The following is a 14,088-nucleotide window of genomic DNA, read 5'->3' as shown; positions in this document are numbered from 1 at the left end:
GTGAAAAAAACAAAAATGTAAATAGCAACCACACAACAAAATTTTATTACTTACGAAATAAATATCAGCTTCACCATCACTCAGATTTATTTGGTCTTCATGCACCAACTGTCTAATCCGCGCCATATTGAGAACTGTATTCCTTCACACAGCTTTTACGTGAATGAACCATTAGGGTTTACGTGAACATCACATAGAATACACGAAATCCCTCTGTATTTGACGGTTCACTGGATTCTCACGTAAATCGAATGTGTCTTTATTTTGACAGCATTCAACCAAGTGAATTTCACGTAAGGATCAAGTGATTCTTTACTAACTCTCAAGTGCTTCATGTAAACCAAGCAAAAATTCACGTAACGAGTGGCTACGTGAAAATCCAGGTAAATTTAACGTTCCTTTTTCGGCTGAGTGCAGGATTATGGAAAGAGTTTTGGAATAGTGGCAAAATATTGTGGATGGCGGCACTTGACATAAGTAAAGCCTTCGACAATGTGAAGATTAGCGAACTTCAGAGAGTGTTAAAGGAGTTAGAAGTTCCATCGCATTTAGTTAAAAGAGTTCTAACTTGTGTAAGGGACGAGAAAACAAGAATTTTATGGCAGAATCAATGGTCAGAAGAGGCGATTAAGACGAAAGGGATTAAGCAGGGATGTCCATTATCACCGTTCCTTTTTATATTAATAATGCAGAACGTTTTACGTAAGGTTGAGAATAGGATAACAGAATTGAAATCAGTTAGGAGAGGAAACGTCGAAGTGCCTCTAATATTAGCTTTTGCAGATGACGTGCTCATTCTTGCAAATAATAGACGTCAGATATCAAAACTAATGAAAGAAATGGAAGAGAAATTAGGGGTAGTGGGGCTAGAAATAAATGTGGATAAAAGAGAGATACTCATAAGAGAACCAGATAATAATACAGAACAGCCCAAGGTAGTCGAGATTAATGGTGATACATATAACGTTAGCAGTTCAATTCGATATCCAGGAGTGAATTTAACGTCAAAGTTGAATAGACCGGAAACAGTAAGATTAAGATGTCAGAATGCACTGAGGGCAGCTAAAATGATTGTAGTTTTGCAAAACGTACAAACCTCCAGGATATTTGGGAAAGCTGATGTACAATTCAGTCATAGCTCCATCAATGTTATATGGAACAAAGGTTGCCACGCTCACTAAGAGAAATAGATTACAGGTAGCGAGATTCGAGAAGCAGATATTATTAGAAATTTGGAATAATTGCAGGAAAGAACCAGGAACTAAGTTTAATGTAAGGAACATGCTTAAGGGAAAAAACCATCAATAGAAGCGTCAGGGCAGGCAGGTTAAAATATTTAGGTCATATACTAAGGAGGGAGAGTGATCATCCCCTCAGATTGGCTAAAGAACTGAAGTTCGGATATAAGAAAAAGGGTAGACCCAGTTTCACATACAATAATGGGATAGACAGGACATGATAAGATATAATGTAGATCCAGAAGTTCTGTTAGAGTTGGCCAAAGACAGAGGTAAATTTGCACAAAAGGTGGATCAGATCTATAAAGATAGTGATAGTGAAATTTCAGAAGGAATAGATGAAGAGGAAGAAAAAGATTAGAGAAGGAAGCTTGATCTGTTCTCTCAAAAATGCTCATGAGTATAGTCAAAAATTAAATTTCCATATGATTGCCACTTATCTAGAACTTATACTCTCAATCTTAGCTTAATAAAGTGTTAATATTATAAAATTAAATGTTCGTTAAACCATATATTAAAAAAAAAGTGTCAACAACAGTTTTTACGTAATTAAACCATTGGTTTCTTCGCTATCACGAACGGCATCGGTACAGATATTGTGTGGTTGTTTATTGTTTATGCAGATCGTGGTGTCGGGACACTTCTCACTGTGATGTATAGCAAAACTTTATTACTATGAAGTGATATGGGTGTCTAACGATTTTAAGTGTTTTTTTCTATTCTCAATGAACATATCCTTTTCAAATTATTGATAATTTACTATTATTACTAATTTTTTGTAAATTTTTAATTTAGTATTTTTATGATGGTTTGTTGTTGATATATTTATTCATACTGGTTTGTATATGTGCATATTGTTTATTATTATATATTTTATTTCACTACTAGGTATATATTCCTTCATATTATTGATTTTTTATTATTTATCATCCTTAGTAAAAAATTATATTTCATTTTTTATTTTACATGTCATACTACTATATTTATATATTTGATCTTTAAATATTTTACAGAGGGAATGCATCTGGGGATAACCCAAGGAAACTTTGCAAGCGGAGTGGTAGCCAACCATTGTAGGTTTCTGAGGGTTGGATGCCTTCCTTCGACGAACCATCGGCCGTGGAAGCCTTCGAGCCAACCACACAGACATAGGCAGGTCCTTGCTACCGATGGGGGAACCATACATACATATATACATATATAAAAAGCAATTTCTGTATGTTTGTTTGTTTGTCCTCTATAGACTCGGCCGTCTTAAGAGCTAGAGAGCTGAAATTTGGCATGGATACTCATTAGAACCAGGAAGGATGAATAATGTTTCCAGATTTTCGGATAACCACTTCTGAAGGGGGTCGTCCATACAAGACAAATATTGTTTTCGCGATATTGACGTTACTTTTCGTCGGATTGTGTTGAAAATTTGCACATGAGTGTTTTTAAAGACAAGCAATTGATGTCAGGTGTCAAACTTTGTGTAAGAGGTCAGCCAAAGGGGTCGTCTTGCGATATTGACGTTGTTATACATCGTATTCAGATGAAAGTTGGTACACGATAGTTTTGAGTGACGCGCAATCGTTTTGAGGTATCAAATTCAGTGTAATGGGCCGGCAAAAGGGGTCGTCCATATTAACTTTTCAATATCTTAGTGTTATTGACGTTTTTATACTTCGGATTGGGATGAAAATTTGCAGATAGCAGTTATTGAGGACAAACAATTGATTTCACTTATACTTTCAAAGAGTCAACATGGGAAAGATGGATAAGTTTCGATAACGTTGATTTATTAAATTCGAGGACCTCACAATTACATGGATATAAAGGTCTTGAAACCCTTATGAACTCAAACTCTATTCTACTACACACCAGTGCCTGCATTAAAAAAAACAGAAAGTTCATAAGAGAAATTAACTAAAACATAAAATAACTTACATTTATCTTACAAAAAATCGGCTCAGTATTTCAAATTCACAACTTCCTCCAATCGTTCGCGGGCTCGCTGGTAGGACGAAAGAAGTTCCTCGATGGTCACAACATTTGCACGGAATTTGCTGGATTTTCTAGTTTGCGAACTGGACAGTTGAACGATTTGTGGCCGATGTTGTTGAAGTATCTGGCACTTGATTGCTAACTTTCCGGCGTATTGGCTTTTACTGCCGTAGCGATTCAGCAGTAAGGAATCGTTCTGGAAAGAAATTGGATTTGATACAGCGTCGTATACGTGAAAAAATTATAACTATAAAAAAGAGCTAAGGTTTTCATCGTAAGGGGAAATAGGGGAGAATGACACTTAGTTGTTTAATTCAAGAAAAAATACTCACTAGTCCGAAGAACTCTTTAATGTTGATTTCTCGTCTTCCTCCCACTAGAAAAGCTTCTAGCTTATCATAGGCGGCATTGTTGTTGGCTATATTGAGACAATCCAATGATGTTTCGAAGCATTGAGGTTGAAGAGGTATAGTAACAGCAGCGTTCCTAGAACGAAATAAAAATTGAAATGCGTTCGGGATGTATACGTTCAATTTTGTAATACCCAAGCAGACGTTCTCGTTTCCAGCTGTCTATGGATATTACTTCAAATACTATTCTTAGAGCATCTGAAAAATAATTTTCGTTATTCGATTTTTATTTACAAAAAAAGTTGTTCGAGTACCATCAATGTCATGTCGTTCCGGCAGTTTTATCATGAGTTCGTGACAGTGACCATAGTGCCAAACACCGTTACTGGCATTGCTTGCATGCGTACAGCCATCAAGAGATCCGCTCACGACCTTCGCTTCTATTGGTAGGGAGAAGGTGTATCGAATGTGGCTATTGTCGTAAGAAAATTCCTTCCCATATGCAAGCTCCAGTAATATCAGAAACTGAAGCTGATGGTTATCCGGAAGACAAAACTGGTCTTTCAATTGTTGTTCCCTCAATGAAAGTTTTGTCAACTTAAATAATTTATGATATCAGTAAGATTATCAAAATTATATAAATACGTTATAAAATAAATATTAAATACCTTATCAATCAAAGCATCCTTAATGTGTATAGTTTCTTTTGACCCCGAATGAGTGTTATTTCGTTTCGTTAAATTTTGAAGTCCAAAGTGATACATTTGTCGACTATCACCTTGAATTTCTTTGTAGTATGGATTGATCTCCATACAATTGAAATCCGGATACACAAGAAGTGTATGTTCCTTTTCATTCCATTGTATGGAAAATAAGCAAATTTCGCTTCCTAAGTCAGCCATAACGTACATTTGTTCGAATTCCATTTCATCGGCTTCGTAATGGCGTTTATCAATCTTTGAAGTCACATATAGTTCCTCGTCTGGAATATAATTGTCAGCAGAGGTGTACGTGAAAATTTTTTCTTTCGTTCGATTTTCTGCCAGCCCACTGGATTTGATCATATTGTGATAGCTCTTTTGTAACTCCGATGAACAGTTCTCCCGTACAGAGAAGTAATCTATCTCATATCGGCTGAATACTTTTTCTTGCCAAGAAATATCCAACTGCTCCACTTCGCAATTTGGTGTTTCGCAGGCATCGGTCTCGTTTGGTTGATCGAATCTCGGTATTTCAATCAATGAGTAGATTTTCTTCAGATTAATCCTAAAACATGCTGCACTATTATTTTTCTCTCTTGATAATGGTAAGCAAAGACCTATGTATTATCATGGAAAGTCCAACCATAAGTTTTAAGGAAAAATAGTTGCAAAGATCAATTGCGCTATGAAGGTATGAAATAGGCTTGAGCTATAGCGCAGTCAGTTTAAATTTCTTGCATTCGGAGCCGAAGATTATGAGTCCAAGAATTAGGTAATCGAACGCAGTTGTACCGAAAAGGTAATACAAGCTCGCTAACTAAATCTTCAAAATGACTATCAGTAATTGAAACGAAAATAAAACAGTATCAATCTTTCTACTTTCGATACTTAAGCCCTAGATTTCGGTTATTCAAATTTAATTCAGTCTTCATCTCGATGAATGGCGATGCCGATGGCACGTGGCACGTGTAGCCATCTTTGCCAAATGGCGCGTTTGATGCATTATAAAATGTTTCAGCAAAATACTGAACAAAATAAAAATTTTGAAGATAAGTACTACGCACAACGGAAAGGTTTAAAAGATTAAAATACCAAAAAAATCATTTTATTTTCTTTGGTATCAGCCGAATAAAACCACGATGCTTCTAAATACGAATCTTGAACATTTGAACTCAACCACCGCTTCCTTGAACCTGTTCGTATATGTATATAAATTTACCTGAAATTCCAATTGATAACGGAACCGGTAATACGGTAAATTCCTGTTTTAAAGTTCTTTTGACTGGAAAACATTACGATGGGGATGTTTGATACCTTTTAGTTTATTGTTTAATATAACGCATTCCATTTTGGTATACAAGTTTGTTGCCTGTACGGTTACTATGGCAACTTACGGTTGAAATATTTCACCAGCTATCGCGCACCAGAATCCATCTACTGCTTTGTTGAATGCGTTGAATGGCGGACAAGTTGACACGCACACATTTCACTCGTTTTACGCACGGAATGAAATACTACAAACACCGTTATGAATTGGAACGAATGTTTACATCGTAATGTTCATTCATTTCGTGTGTAATTTGAAGATAGTCGAGTGCAGAGGCAGGTGGGTAGGTTCCTTTAGCGGAATCGAATCATTGATAACTTTCTCGTATTTTGTTTGCATAAAGGAGTTTCCACAGGAAGATTCTATTGTGAATAGTTGTTGTTTTGATTCTGATTTAAGAATCCTGGAATGAATTGATTTGTTTTAGGAGTTTAGCCAATCTTCTGTCAGCCGTAAAAACAACCAAATTCATAAGTGTCACGTATTAACAAATAAAGAAACAAGTAAGTTAAACGAAAGGGACCATTGTTTTCAATGTTTACAACTATTTTTCGTCAGTAGAGAATATGTCTCTCAATTCAAGACTAATCGTGTCCATACCATAAGTAGAGTTATTTAAATACCTGTTGGAAAAGATCTCTGAATACTATTTTTTCTGGGGATTCCGATAACTGTGCATGTATTCGCACCACCCAATCAAACGAACGAACGGTGTTTTATCGGTATTGCTGTTCAACAATCATCAGCCAGTATCGTGCAAACGTACGCGTATTCACAGTCTTTCGAATACCTGGCAGCGCGGTGAAGTATAGGAGCGGTTTCTGTTTAGTCGAAGTGATAATGAGTCACTAATCAATCTGCCGCGGATAAGGTCGGTCGAACACGACCAACGTTCCTAAAATTGGGTACATTTATTCTTGCAGATATAGGCCCAAACATTACAAAGACTGTGTTTGCATTAGTTGTTTAACAAAAAAAAAAATTAAGGGAAATTGTGAATCAGTTGTGTGATGATCAAAGAGAAAGTTGAACGTTGATTCCATCCAAAGCATCAAATGCTGTTGTAGCTCGTTCCACATAAGGTTGGCAGATCTAACCTACTGGTTATCTTATCGGCCCAAAGACGGATCGTATCTGGTTGTGGAATTCCGATATCTTAAAAGGTTGATCATGGCATATATGAACAATCACCAACAAATGCAAACCCCAATGGGTGGCCCCCATGAGGCAATTCCGTTGCAGCGGATGACTACTCGAGAGGAAGCCACCGAAAGGCAACGCATACGCGACATCTTCGACAAGGTAAGCTTTTAGCAAGCATCAAGTGAACATGACTAACTTTCTTTGCCTTTTTCAGTATGACCGTAACGGGACGGGGCTACTTTCGATTCAGGAGCTCAGACGCATGATAAACAGTCGTCGATGTCCGGACTTGCCAAGAGGATTCGTTAACAAATTGATGAAAACTGCCGACCAGAATAATGACGGCCATCTCGATTTTGAGGAATTCTACCAAATGTCCCGAGAACATGAGTACCTGTTCAAAAACATGTGCGTCCGTTACTGTAAACTTGTGGTTCCAAGTCGCAACCCTGCAGCAGTTGACGAACCTGGTGAGTTGAATTGACCGTATCCTTGATTCCTTTTTATAGACCAGCGATGTTCAGAGACATTTGTGAAAAGTCATGACTCCTACCCTCTGGCTGAACATCGTTGGTACTGTTTCCATCAATTCACAGTGAACAAAATTAAACTTACCATTATACACCGTGATTCTCCCCTCAAATGTGCTTTCAAACCGGGAAGGTGGTGCCGCAGCATTAGCTTTCCAAAGGCAAATTTCCATTGCGACTGTCAGTTCCAGTCTAGGTTCGTAGGTTTTAGATATTGTGTTTTATTGGCAAATGTACCCATCTGTCGCCATTCACCAAACCAAATCACAACTACACAAATTCATACGCTTGTATCATCTCCGATAGCCAATTTTTTCGCAAAGGTTCATATCTAATTGATTTTTTTTTAATAACTGACGACAGAAATGCTAAGAATAACAGAAACATCAATTTCATTTTCTGATATGCCATCGCAGAATCATGTGCACAATGCACGTCAGAAAGGCACAATTCGATTATTTGAAATTGATAAGACATTATCGTGATTCTTATGATTTGCACGAAGGAGCAATAGCGCGGTTTCTTACATTTTTAAAATTGAACTTGTTAGGTGTGTGATTCACCGGTTTGAATTTTACTGCCTCAGTCGTAGATAAACAAAAGTGTGACATCATATTTGGGGTGTATTTCGTGTTGGTAAAAAAGGGTTTATCAGTTAAAGTTTTCAGAGGGATACCTGTTGTGTTTGTTTATTCAGTTGAAGATAAATGCTAATAAGCTCTGTTCTTTCTCATCTGTACCGAATATTTCATTTGAATAATTTTATTTCGTCCTAACTAAAAACTTATGTTCACACTCGTTCCGAATAAAATTTGACGGTTATTGACGATGTTTAGCTCACTTAAAACAAAAATGAATTCAATTTATTATGTTCGATGAAAGTAAACAAGAAGTAAGGAATTGGCCACTCGAAAGTTTAGTCTACCATAAATTGACATGATTTTGTGACCAAAGTGAATTTCAAGCGAATCGTTTTTGGTACTTGGGAATGAACATTACATCATTTGGGCCATTACAATCAACTGAAAGGGCAATCAAAGCTTCAAGAAACATAACGAGGGACCAGGACCAAAGCATTTCAAGTTAACGAGCTGTAAGGAAAAAAATTAATACTCACGCAGAGCTTTCATACATTCACAAAATAAATCATATCCTTATGGAGATTATCGATTACGCCAAAGCTGTATCCAATTCTGCCAACGTTTTCGTTTTTTTGCTTTGACATATTTTCATTATAGGTATTAAATGTTTAATCTAGGATTTTACTTGTTGATTGACTGACTTGTTAAAAGCAAAGTAATTATAAAATTCCATACATAAGGTACTTCATGAATTATTGCTCATCAAAATAAAGCGATCAAAAGTTAGCATATCACAAACAATTCTTATAGTTTATCATTAAATCATATATGTAAATGTAAATTGTAAATCCTTCATAGCTTCGTCATCTACAAGTTTCGCCTCAATCTGAATATGTGATAACATGCTAATTTTAACCATTCAGAAACAAGTAAACGTCGTTATTCGGCTTAAATTCCTCATTATTGTGTCCGCATCAAAAACTTCTGAAATCAGTGTCAATCAATATCTAATCATTGATATTTTTCCAGATGGCGAATATGAGCGTAGTATGACATTTTGCCCACCACCCCTAACGATGGTTGTGTTCTCGATTGTGGAAATCATTTTCTTCGTCATTGATATTATCGAAACCAACAAGTAAGTCGATTCTGAGAAAATATCAACTTGGAAATTGATTTGTATTTTTTTATGTTATCCTACAGTCAATTGGGAACCAGCACTAATGGCCCTATGGCCACCTTGTTCATTTACAATCCTCAACTGCGGCAACAGGCATGGCGGTTTGTGACCTACATGTTTGTCCACATAGGGTAAGATACTTTTCAAGTGTAATTTTCAAATCAGGTCCTATTTGGATTTCTGGATTTTTTCTAGATTCATGCACATCGTAATGAACTTACTTGTTCAAATATTCCTGGGGGTGGCACTCGAGCTCGTTCACTGTTGGTGGCGTGTCGCTTTGGTATATCTGGCCGGGGTTTTGGCAGGTTCCATGGGGACATCAATATTTTCCCCGAAAGTATTTCTAGCAGGCGCATCTGGAGGAGTCTATGCGCTCATCACTGCCCATATAGCGACGATCATCATGGTAAGTTTTGATCTCATCACCGAACTCGGCCAATCTAGTAGAAAATAACCATGTTTCCAATGTGGTACCTCTTATAGAACTGGAGTCAAATGGAGTATGCTGTGGTGCAGTTGTTTGTGTTTCTGGTATTTTGTATTACCGATCTGAGTACTTCGATCTACAACAGCATTTATGATCCATTCGATAAGGTTGGCTACATCGCACATGCAAGTGGTGCAATTGCTGGCTTCCTCGTGGGGATAGGCGTACTTCGCAATCTCAGAGTAAATCCTTGGGAACGAAAGCTGTGGTGGTGTGCCGTAACGATCTACTTCCTGTTAATGGGTGCCGGAGTCATGTTTCATATTTTGAATCCAAACCATTTCTATCCGACTTTTGCTTAAGATTTCAAAAAAGTACAAAAAAAAGCACAATTGGACATTATTCCACGGAAAGACATTTGCATATAGCTAGCATTATTGTTCAACGAAATAAGCTTTTCTCGGACGTGCCTTTATATATTATGGTTTTTGACAGCATTTTATTATACTTAAAACTCAAATCATATATATCTATTTATCGTAAGATCAAAGAACAAACATATTGTACTATATAAATGGTTATGTTCAATAAAAAGTATAGCTAGTAATATTTTATCGAATATGCGCTCTGAATCGAAATGTTTTATATTATATTGAAAGTATTAAAACAGATAGTCTTAAATTTTACAAAAACTATCCGAAATTCTTTCTTACGAAAAGTTAATTCAAACGGTGTGCTAGCCATTTTGTTTCGCCTGATTTTTTTTTGTTGAAAAAAAGATATTATTGCTACTCAGATATAAATGAAGACTTTTTCTTGACACCCTTAGTGTGGTTTCTCAAATTACAAAATGTTTTGTTTTTTTAATACTAACGGAGTTTTTAATAATCTGAATTTCTACTCGAAATAAATTTCTATTGAACTTACCTAGCGGACGGGCTGACAAACTGTCTATTCGAAAGTGTCTGTGGTTAAGGGGTTTGAAATATTTCCACAAAAACAACAATGTTTCACTCACACTATCAAACAAACCAAACAGAAAGAAATTGTACACGCTTATCGCGTTTAACCATTTGTAGAGAAAATAAACTACCAGTCAAGTTTCTACGGAACCTGTCGGGGAAACTGTAATTCTAGAGTTTTTTTTTATTAGGTCGTATGAGCCACCTGACTTATTTCGAGAAAATCGCTGCTAAAGTTTTGTAATACACGCTCTTTTTTTTTAACTCAAAATTAAATATGACCGAGGTTCAAAACATAGTTCGATTCTATGAACTTAAAGTTAAGTACAATTTTTCCTCCTTGCGATGGATCAAAACGGAGTTCGAACTGCGAACTCAAAATTGATCCCTTTTTTTTCCTTCGGCGAGGGATCAAAGCTGAGTTCGACCTTATGAACTAAAAATTGAACTCCCTTTGTTGGACTGAAAACACTTAGCGAGTTCAGTCCGAACCGGAACAGCAACCAACGAACACGTCGCAAAATTTTGTCGTTCCGGAACAATTACCGGAAGACTATGAAGGAAATTCATAATGAAATGCATGTTCACCGTGTCAGCGTAAAATTCTGTCCGTCATTGTCATTATATGGTGAGCGGCTTGGAATGTCCGGAAACTTCCGGATGTTGTTTACTTTCCGTGGGAAGTAACATCCGGAAGTTTTCTTTGACCGGGAATGTCAAAACTTTCCACCGCTCTGTAATTGCAATGCAATGTACCGGAACAGCAACATCCGGGTACAACAAATTTTAATCATCCTTTAATTCCCTGAAAATCAGCTACCCTCGAAAAAAAAAGGATAAATTCGAGTTCGGCTGCCGAACTTAGTATTGAGTATGCCTATCAGAACTTAGTTTTGCTATTGCCCAGACAAACTCAAAGTTGAGGGATGCCACTGAAGTGCTGTTTTGAACCAAAACTACTTAATTTTGAGTTTAAAAAAAAGAGCGTGTACTTTTTCAATTCTGGTATTTCTAATGTTAGTCAGAGTTGTCTGAAAAGTTGATATGCGGTACAAGAATAGATGAGAAATATGCCAGGATACTCAATACAGGCCTAAATTTAGATGTTCGGATGAAAACGTACTTACGACCTTTAGCAATTTTTTTTTTACGCATACGTCGTATTGCTAATTTATGAATTTTATCTTAAAACATGATTTGTTTAATTTTATTTATTTATTTATTTATTTATTTAGATCCTAGGCTTCAGCCCTTTATCTTAATCTAGAGTATAATTAATATTATGAACAACACGAACAATTAATATAAATTAACACTGCTTACTTCTAATCTTAATTTGTTCTCTGGCCATATTTAATTTAATAATATCAACGTTTGCATTATAAAGTGTCATGATTCGGTACATAGGCTCATTCCTAGCATAATTTTGAATCCGATTAGCTAACTGGAATGGCCTTACGCTACGCAAACTACTTTGTTTTGTTCTAACCTTCGCTTATTTCAGCGGCTTGCTTGAAAAACTTAAGTTCTAACGTGATATGATTCCTCTGGGGTATGACTCAATTAATTGCATTAAATTTGAGGAAACTCTTCAGATGGTATTTCATCAAGTATCGCGAGAAAGAGCAATTAAGAAAGAGTACTTACGTTTCAATTCCTGGAGTGTTATCTGGGTCCTCGCAGGTGATACTTTCCCTACAGAATGGGTGGGAGGGTCTTGTCTAACCCGAATAGCAAAGCCCATAATATTATCATTATCAATACTTAGTCTGTAACATTAGAGTAGAGCAATCTCCTCGCCACACCGGTGCAGCAGCTTGGAATCTAGCTGTGATGGGCTGTGCATCAGGTTCCATAGTTAACTGGAAATGACTGGGAAATGCAGGAACTCATCTGAAGCATCTTTAAATTAGCTGCCACTGTATTGAGAAAAAAATATCAGGCTGAATTAATGTTAGAAGTATAAAAGTAACATTTATTGAACTTACCCAGGAAAAGTTGAAAATTTATATCACTGCAGTATAGTCAGAACAGCTATTTTGAACGATACCCGTTCAAACAAACAAACTTTCTATCATCTGGCAATGCAATTTCTACCAAAATGCATAAGGACACAAAAACCAACACGACGAACTGTTGTTTGGCGTCCTTTTGCATCACGGCAATCCAGTGCTGCGCAAAATGTCGTTAAAACCCAATTGCACTAGAAAAAAGGAAAGTGATTATACGTCCAAAATTCAAATAATTTTATTGAAGTTTTTTATTGATCAAATGAAACCAAGTTTTTACCTAACATAGAATGCATGTTAATCAATTGTTTGCAACCAACAACTCAGTTTTGTTTATATTGGTTCATACGACGTAATCAAAACTAACTCTAGAATTCTTTCGATATTTTCAAGGATTTTGATTAATCGGAGCGTTACTGAATATAAATAATGAAAAAAACCATGATAAATAATTCTAAACATTAATCATTTGATCAGACTATATAACCATTGCAAAAAATAAATGAAGTTAAATTTAAAAATTATTTTTTTAAAGACTTTTCAATGGTTTAGAAATGCGTAGCAGATAAATCTAATGGAGCGTGTAAAAGTTTGTTTTGAATCCGATTTGTGACTTTTTCATAGAAATTCAATCGATATTTCGCCAGTTCCACTGTTCCAGTTATAGTCTAGATTTTGGAATCAATTTAAAGTGTTTCAACCAATTCAACATGCCAGGCGACGAATACCATGAACCGGAAACGCCGGCCACCCAGCGGCTAACGAACGATGATTTCCGTAAGTTGCTTATGACCCCAAGGGTTCCTGGAGGTTCATCCCATGCTGTCGGATCGGTTCGAGATGCTATGGCCAAATCATCTGCTACGGCTTCCACTTCATCTGCGAAGAAGCCTCCGGCATCCGAGAGGCATGAAGCCCGACGGAAGAAGAAGAATTTTTACGCCCAGTTGAAGAAGCAAGAGGACAATATGCTTGCCGAGTTGGCTGAGAAGTACAGAGATCGTGCCCGGGAAAGACGTGATGGGGCCAATCCCGATTATCAAAACCTAGATCCTACAAGCTCGACCAGTGGTTATCGTGCTGTGGCTCCCGATGCCAAGTCTGGTTTGGACGCAGCCGAACGACGTCGACAGCAGATTCAGGAATCTAAATTCTTGGGTGGTGACATGGAACATACTCACTTGGTCAAGGGTCTCGATTATGCTCTGCTGCAGAAGGTTCGTAGCGAGATTGTGGCCAAAGAGCAAGAACAAGAAGAAGAGATGGAAAAGCTAGCCGATGTACCGGCTGAGGTGCCACAAAAGCCCCAGGCACAGGTCGTCGAAAAGCCAGACGAAATTGAGTTCCGGACTGCCATGGGCAAAAACATTCATCGTATCATGGAAATTCAGCGGTAAGTGAAAATTATTAAGTAAATAATTAAGAAACCGACATAATCGACTAGAAATATGCTTAAAGGATGAATGTTATAATTATTGAATATATATTATGAATGTAATTTTATCATTGTTCTTAATTGATTCAACGTCAGCACATTGTTATAAAATCATAGTTAGGGTCAACGAAATATAATTTGACAGTAAGTTAGTTCTTAATTAATTCTAATCTGTACTATTCTGTCAGGCAATAAGAAATTATTCTTAAAAGAAAT

At 36.7% G+C, this 14,088-nt stretch overlaps 3 protein-coding genes across 5 annotated transcripts; 2 read left to right on the top strand and 1 right to left on the bottom strand.

Annotated features, from left to right (window-relative positions):
• Window positions 1-2,169: 2,169 nt before the first annotated feature.
• LOC129748491 (tectonic-like complex member Mks1) lies at window positions 2,170-5,628 on the bottom strand. The gene is made up of 7 exons (XM_055743138.1): window positions 5,495-5,628; window positions 4,243-4,840; window positions 3,889-4,171; window positions 3,769-3,832; window positions 3,557-3,710; window positions 3,168-3,420; window positions 2,170-3,107 (listed from the first exon to the last, which is right to left on the bottom strand). Exons 1-6 carry the CDS (start codon window positions 5,566-5,568, stop codon window positions 3,190-3,192), a joined length of 1,404 nt encoding a protein of 467 aa, XP_055599113.1. The 5' UTR covers window positions 5,569-5,628; the 3' UTR covers window positions 2,170-3,107; window positions 3,168-3,189.
• Window positions 5,629-5,866: 238 nt separating this feature from the next.
• Window positions 5,867-10,135, top strand: LOC129748492 (protein rhomboid-like). 3 transcript variants are annotated; one of them, XM_055743140.1, is made up of 8 exons: window positions 5,867-5,881; window positions 6,526-6,904; window positions 6,960-7,215; window positions 7,409-7,471; window positions 8,886-8,994; window positions 9,060-9,167; window positions 9,232-9,445; window positions 9,523-10,135. In XM_055743140.1, the coding sequence occupies exons 2-8, from the start codon at window positions 6,773-6,775 to the stop codon at window positions 9,826-9,828; spliced, it is 1,188 nt and encodes a 395-aa protein (XP_055599115.1). In that variant the 5' UTR covers window positions 5,867-5,881; window positions 6,526-6,772; the 3' UTR covers window positions 9,829-10,135. The 3 variants fall into 3 exon arrangements, with proteins under 3 accessions (XP_055599115.1, XP_055599114.1, XP_055599116.1); XM_055743139.1 differs by lacking the exon at window positions 5,867-5,881 and adding an exon at window positions 5,892-6,105; XM_055743141.1 differs by lacking the exons at window positions 5,867-5,881; window positions 7,409-7,471 and having other exon boundaries at window positions 5,894-6,904.
• Window positions 10,136-13,147: 3,012 nt separating this feature from the next.
• LOC129742549 (protein Red-like) lies at window positions 13,148-13,834 on the top strand. Its single transcript, XM_055734458.1, has one exon. It carries the CDS (start codon window positions 13,148-13,150, stop codon window positions 13,832-13,834), a length of 687 nt encoding a protein of 228 aa, XP_055590433.1.
• The last annotated feature ends 254 nt before the right edge of the window (window positions 13,835-14,088 follow it).

The sequence above is a fragment of the Uranotaenia lowii genome, chromosome 2 (assembly GCF_029784155.1).
Source record: "Uranotaenia lowii strain MFRU-FL chromosome 2, ASM2978415v1, whole genome shotgun sequence".
Classification (NCBI taxonomy): domain Eukaryota; kingdom Metazoa; phylum Arthropoda; class Insecta; order Diptera; family Culicidae; genus Uranotaenia; species Uranotaenia lowii.
Note: the sequence above shows the minus strand (reverse complement) of the source record. Positions and strands in the feature narration are given on the sequence as shown.

Coding starts and splice junctions, on each gene's coding strand:
- LOC129748492 (XM_055743140.1), top strand. CDS start 6,773: ATGGCATATATGAACAATCACCAACAAATGCAAACCCCAATGGGTGGC. Junction 7,216..7,408: donor TGCAGCAGTTGACGAACCTG/GTGAGTTGAATT, acceptor CAAACCGGGAAG/GTGGTGCCGCAGCATTAGCT. Junction 7,472..8,885: donor GACTGTCAGTTCCAGTCTAG/GTTCGTAGGTTT, acceptor ATATTTTTCCAG/ATGGCGAATATGAGCGTAGT.
- LOC129748491 (XM_055743138.1), bottom strand. CDS start 5,568: ATGTTTTCCAGTCAAAAGAACTTTAAAACAGGAATTTACCGTATTACC. Junction 4,172..4,242: donor AGGATGCTTTGATTGATAAG/GTATTTAATATT, acceptor AAATTATTTAAG/TTGACAAAACTTTCATTGAG. Junction 3,711..3,768: donor AAACGAGAACGTCTGCTTGG/GTATTACAAAAT, acceptor ATTTCGTTCTAG/GAACGCTGCTGTTACTATAC.
- LOC129742549 (XM_055734458.1), top strand. CDS start 13,148: ATGCCAGGCGACGAATACCATGAACCGGAAACGCCGGCCACCCAGCGG.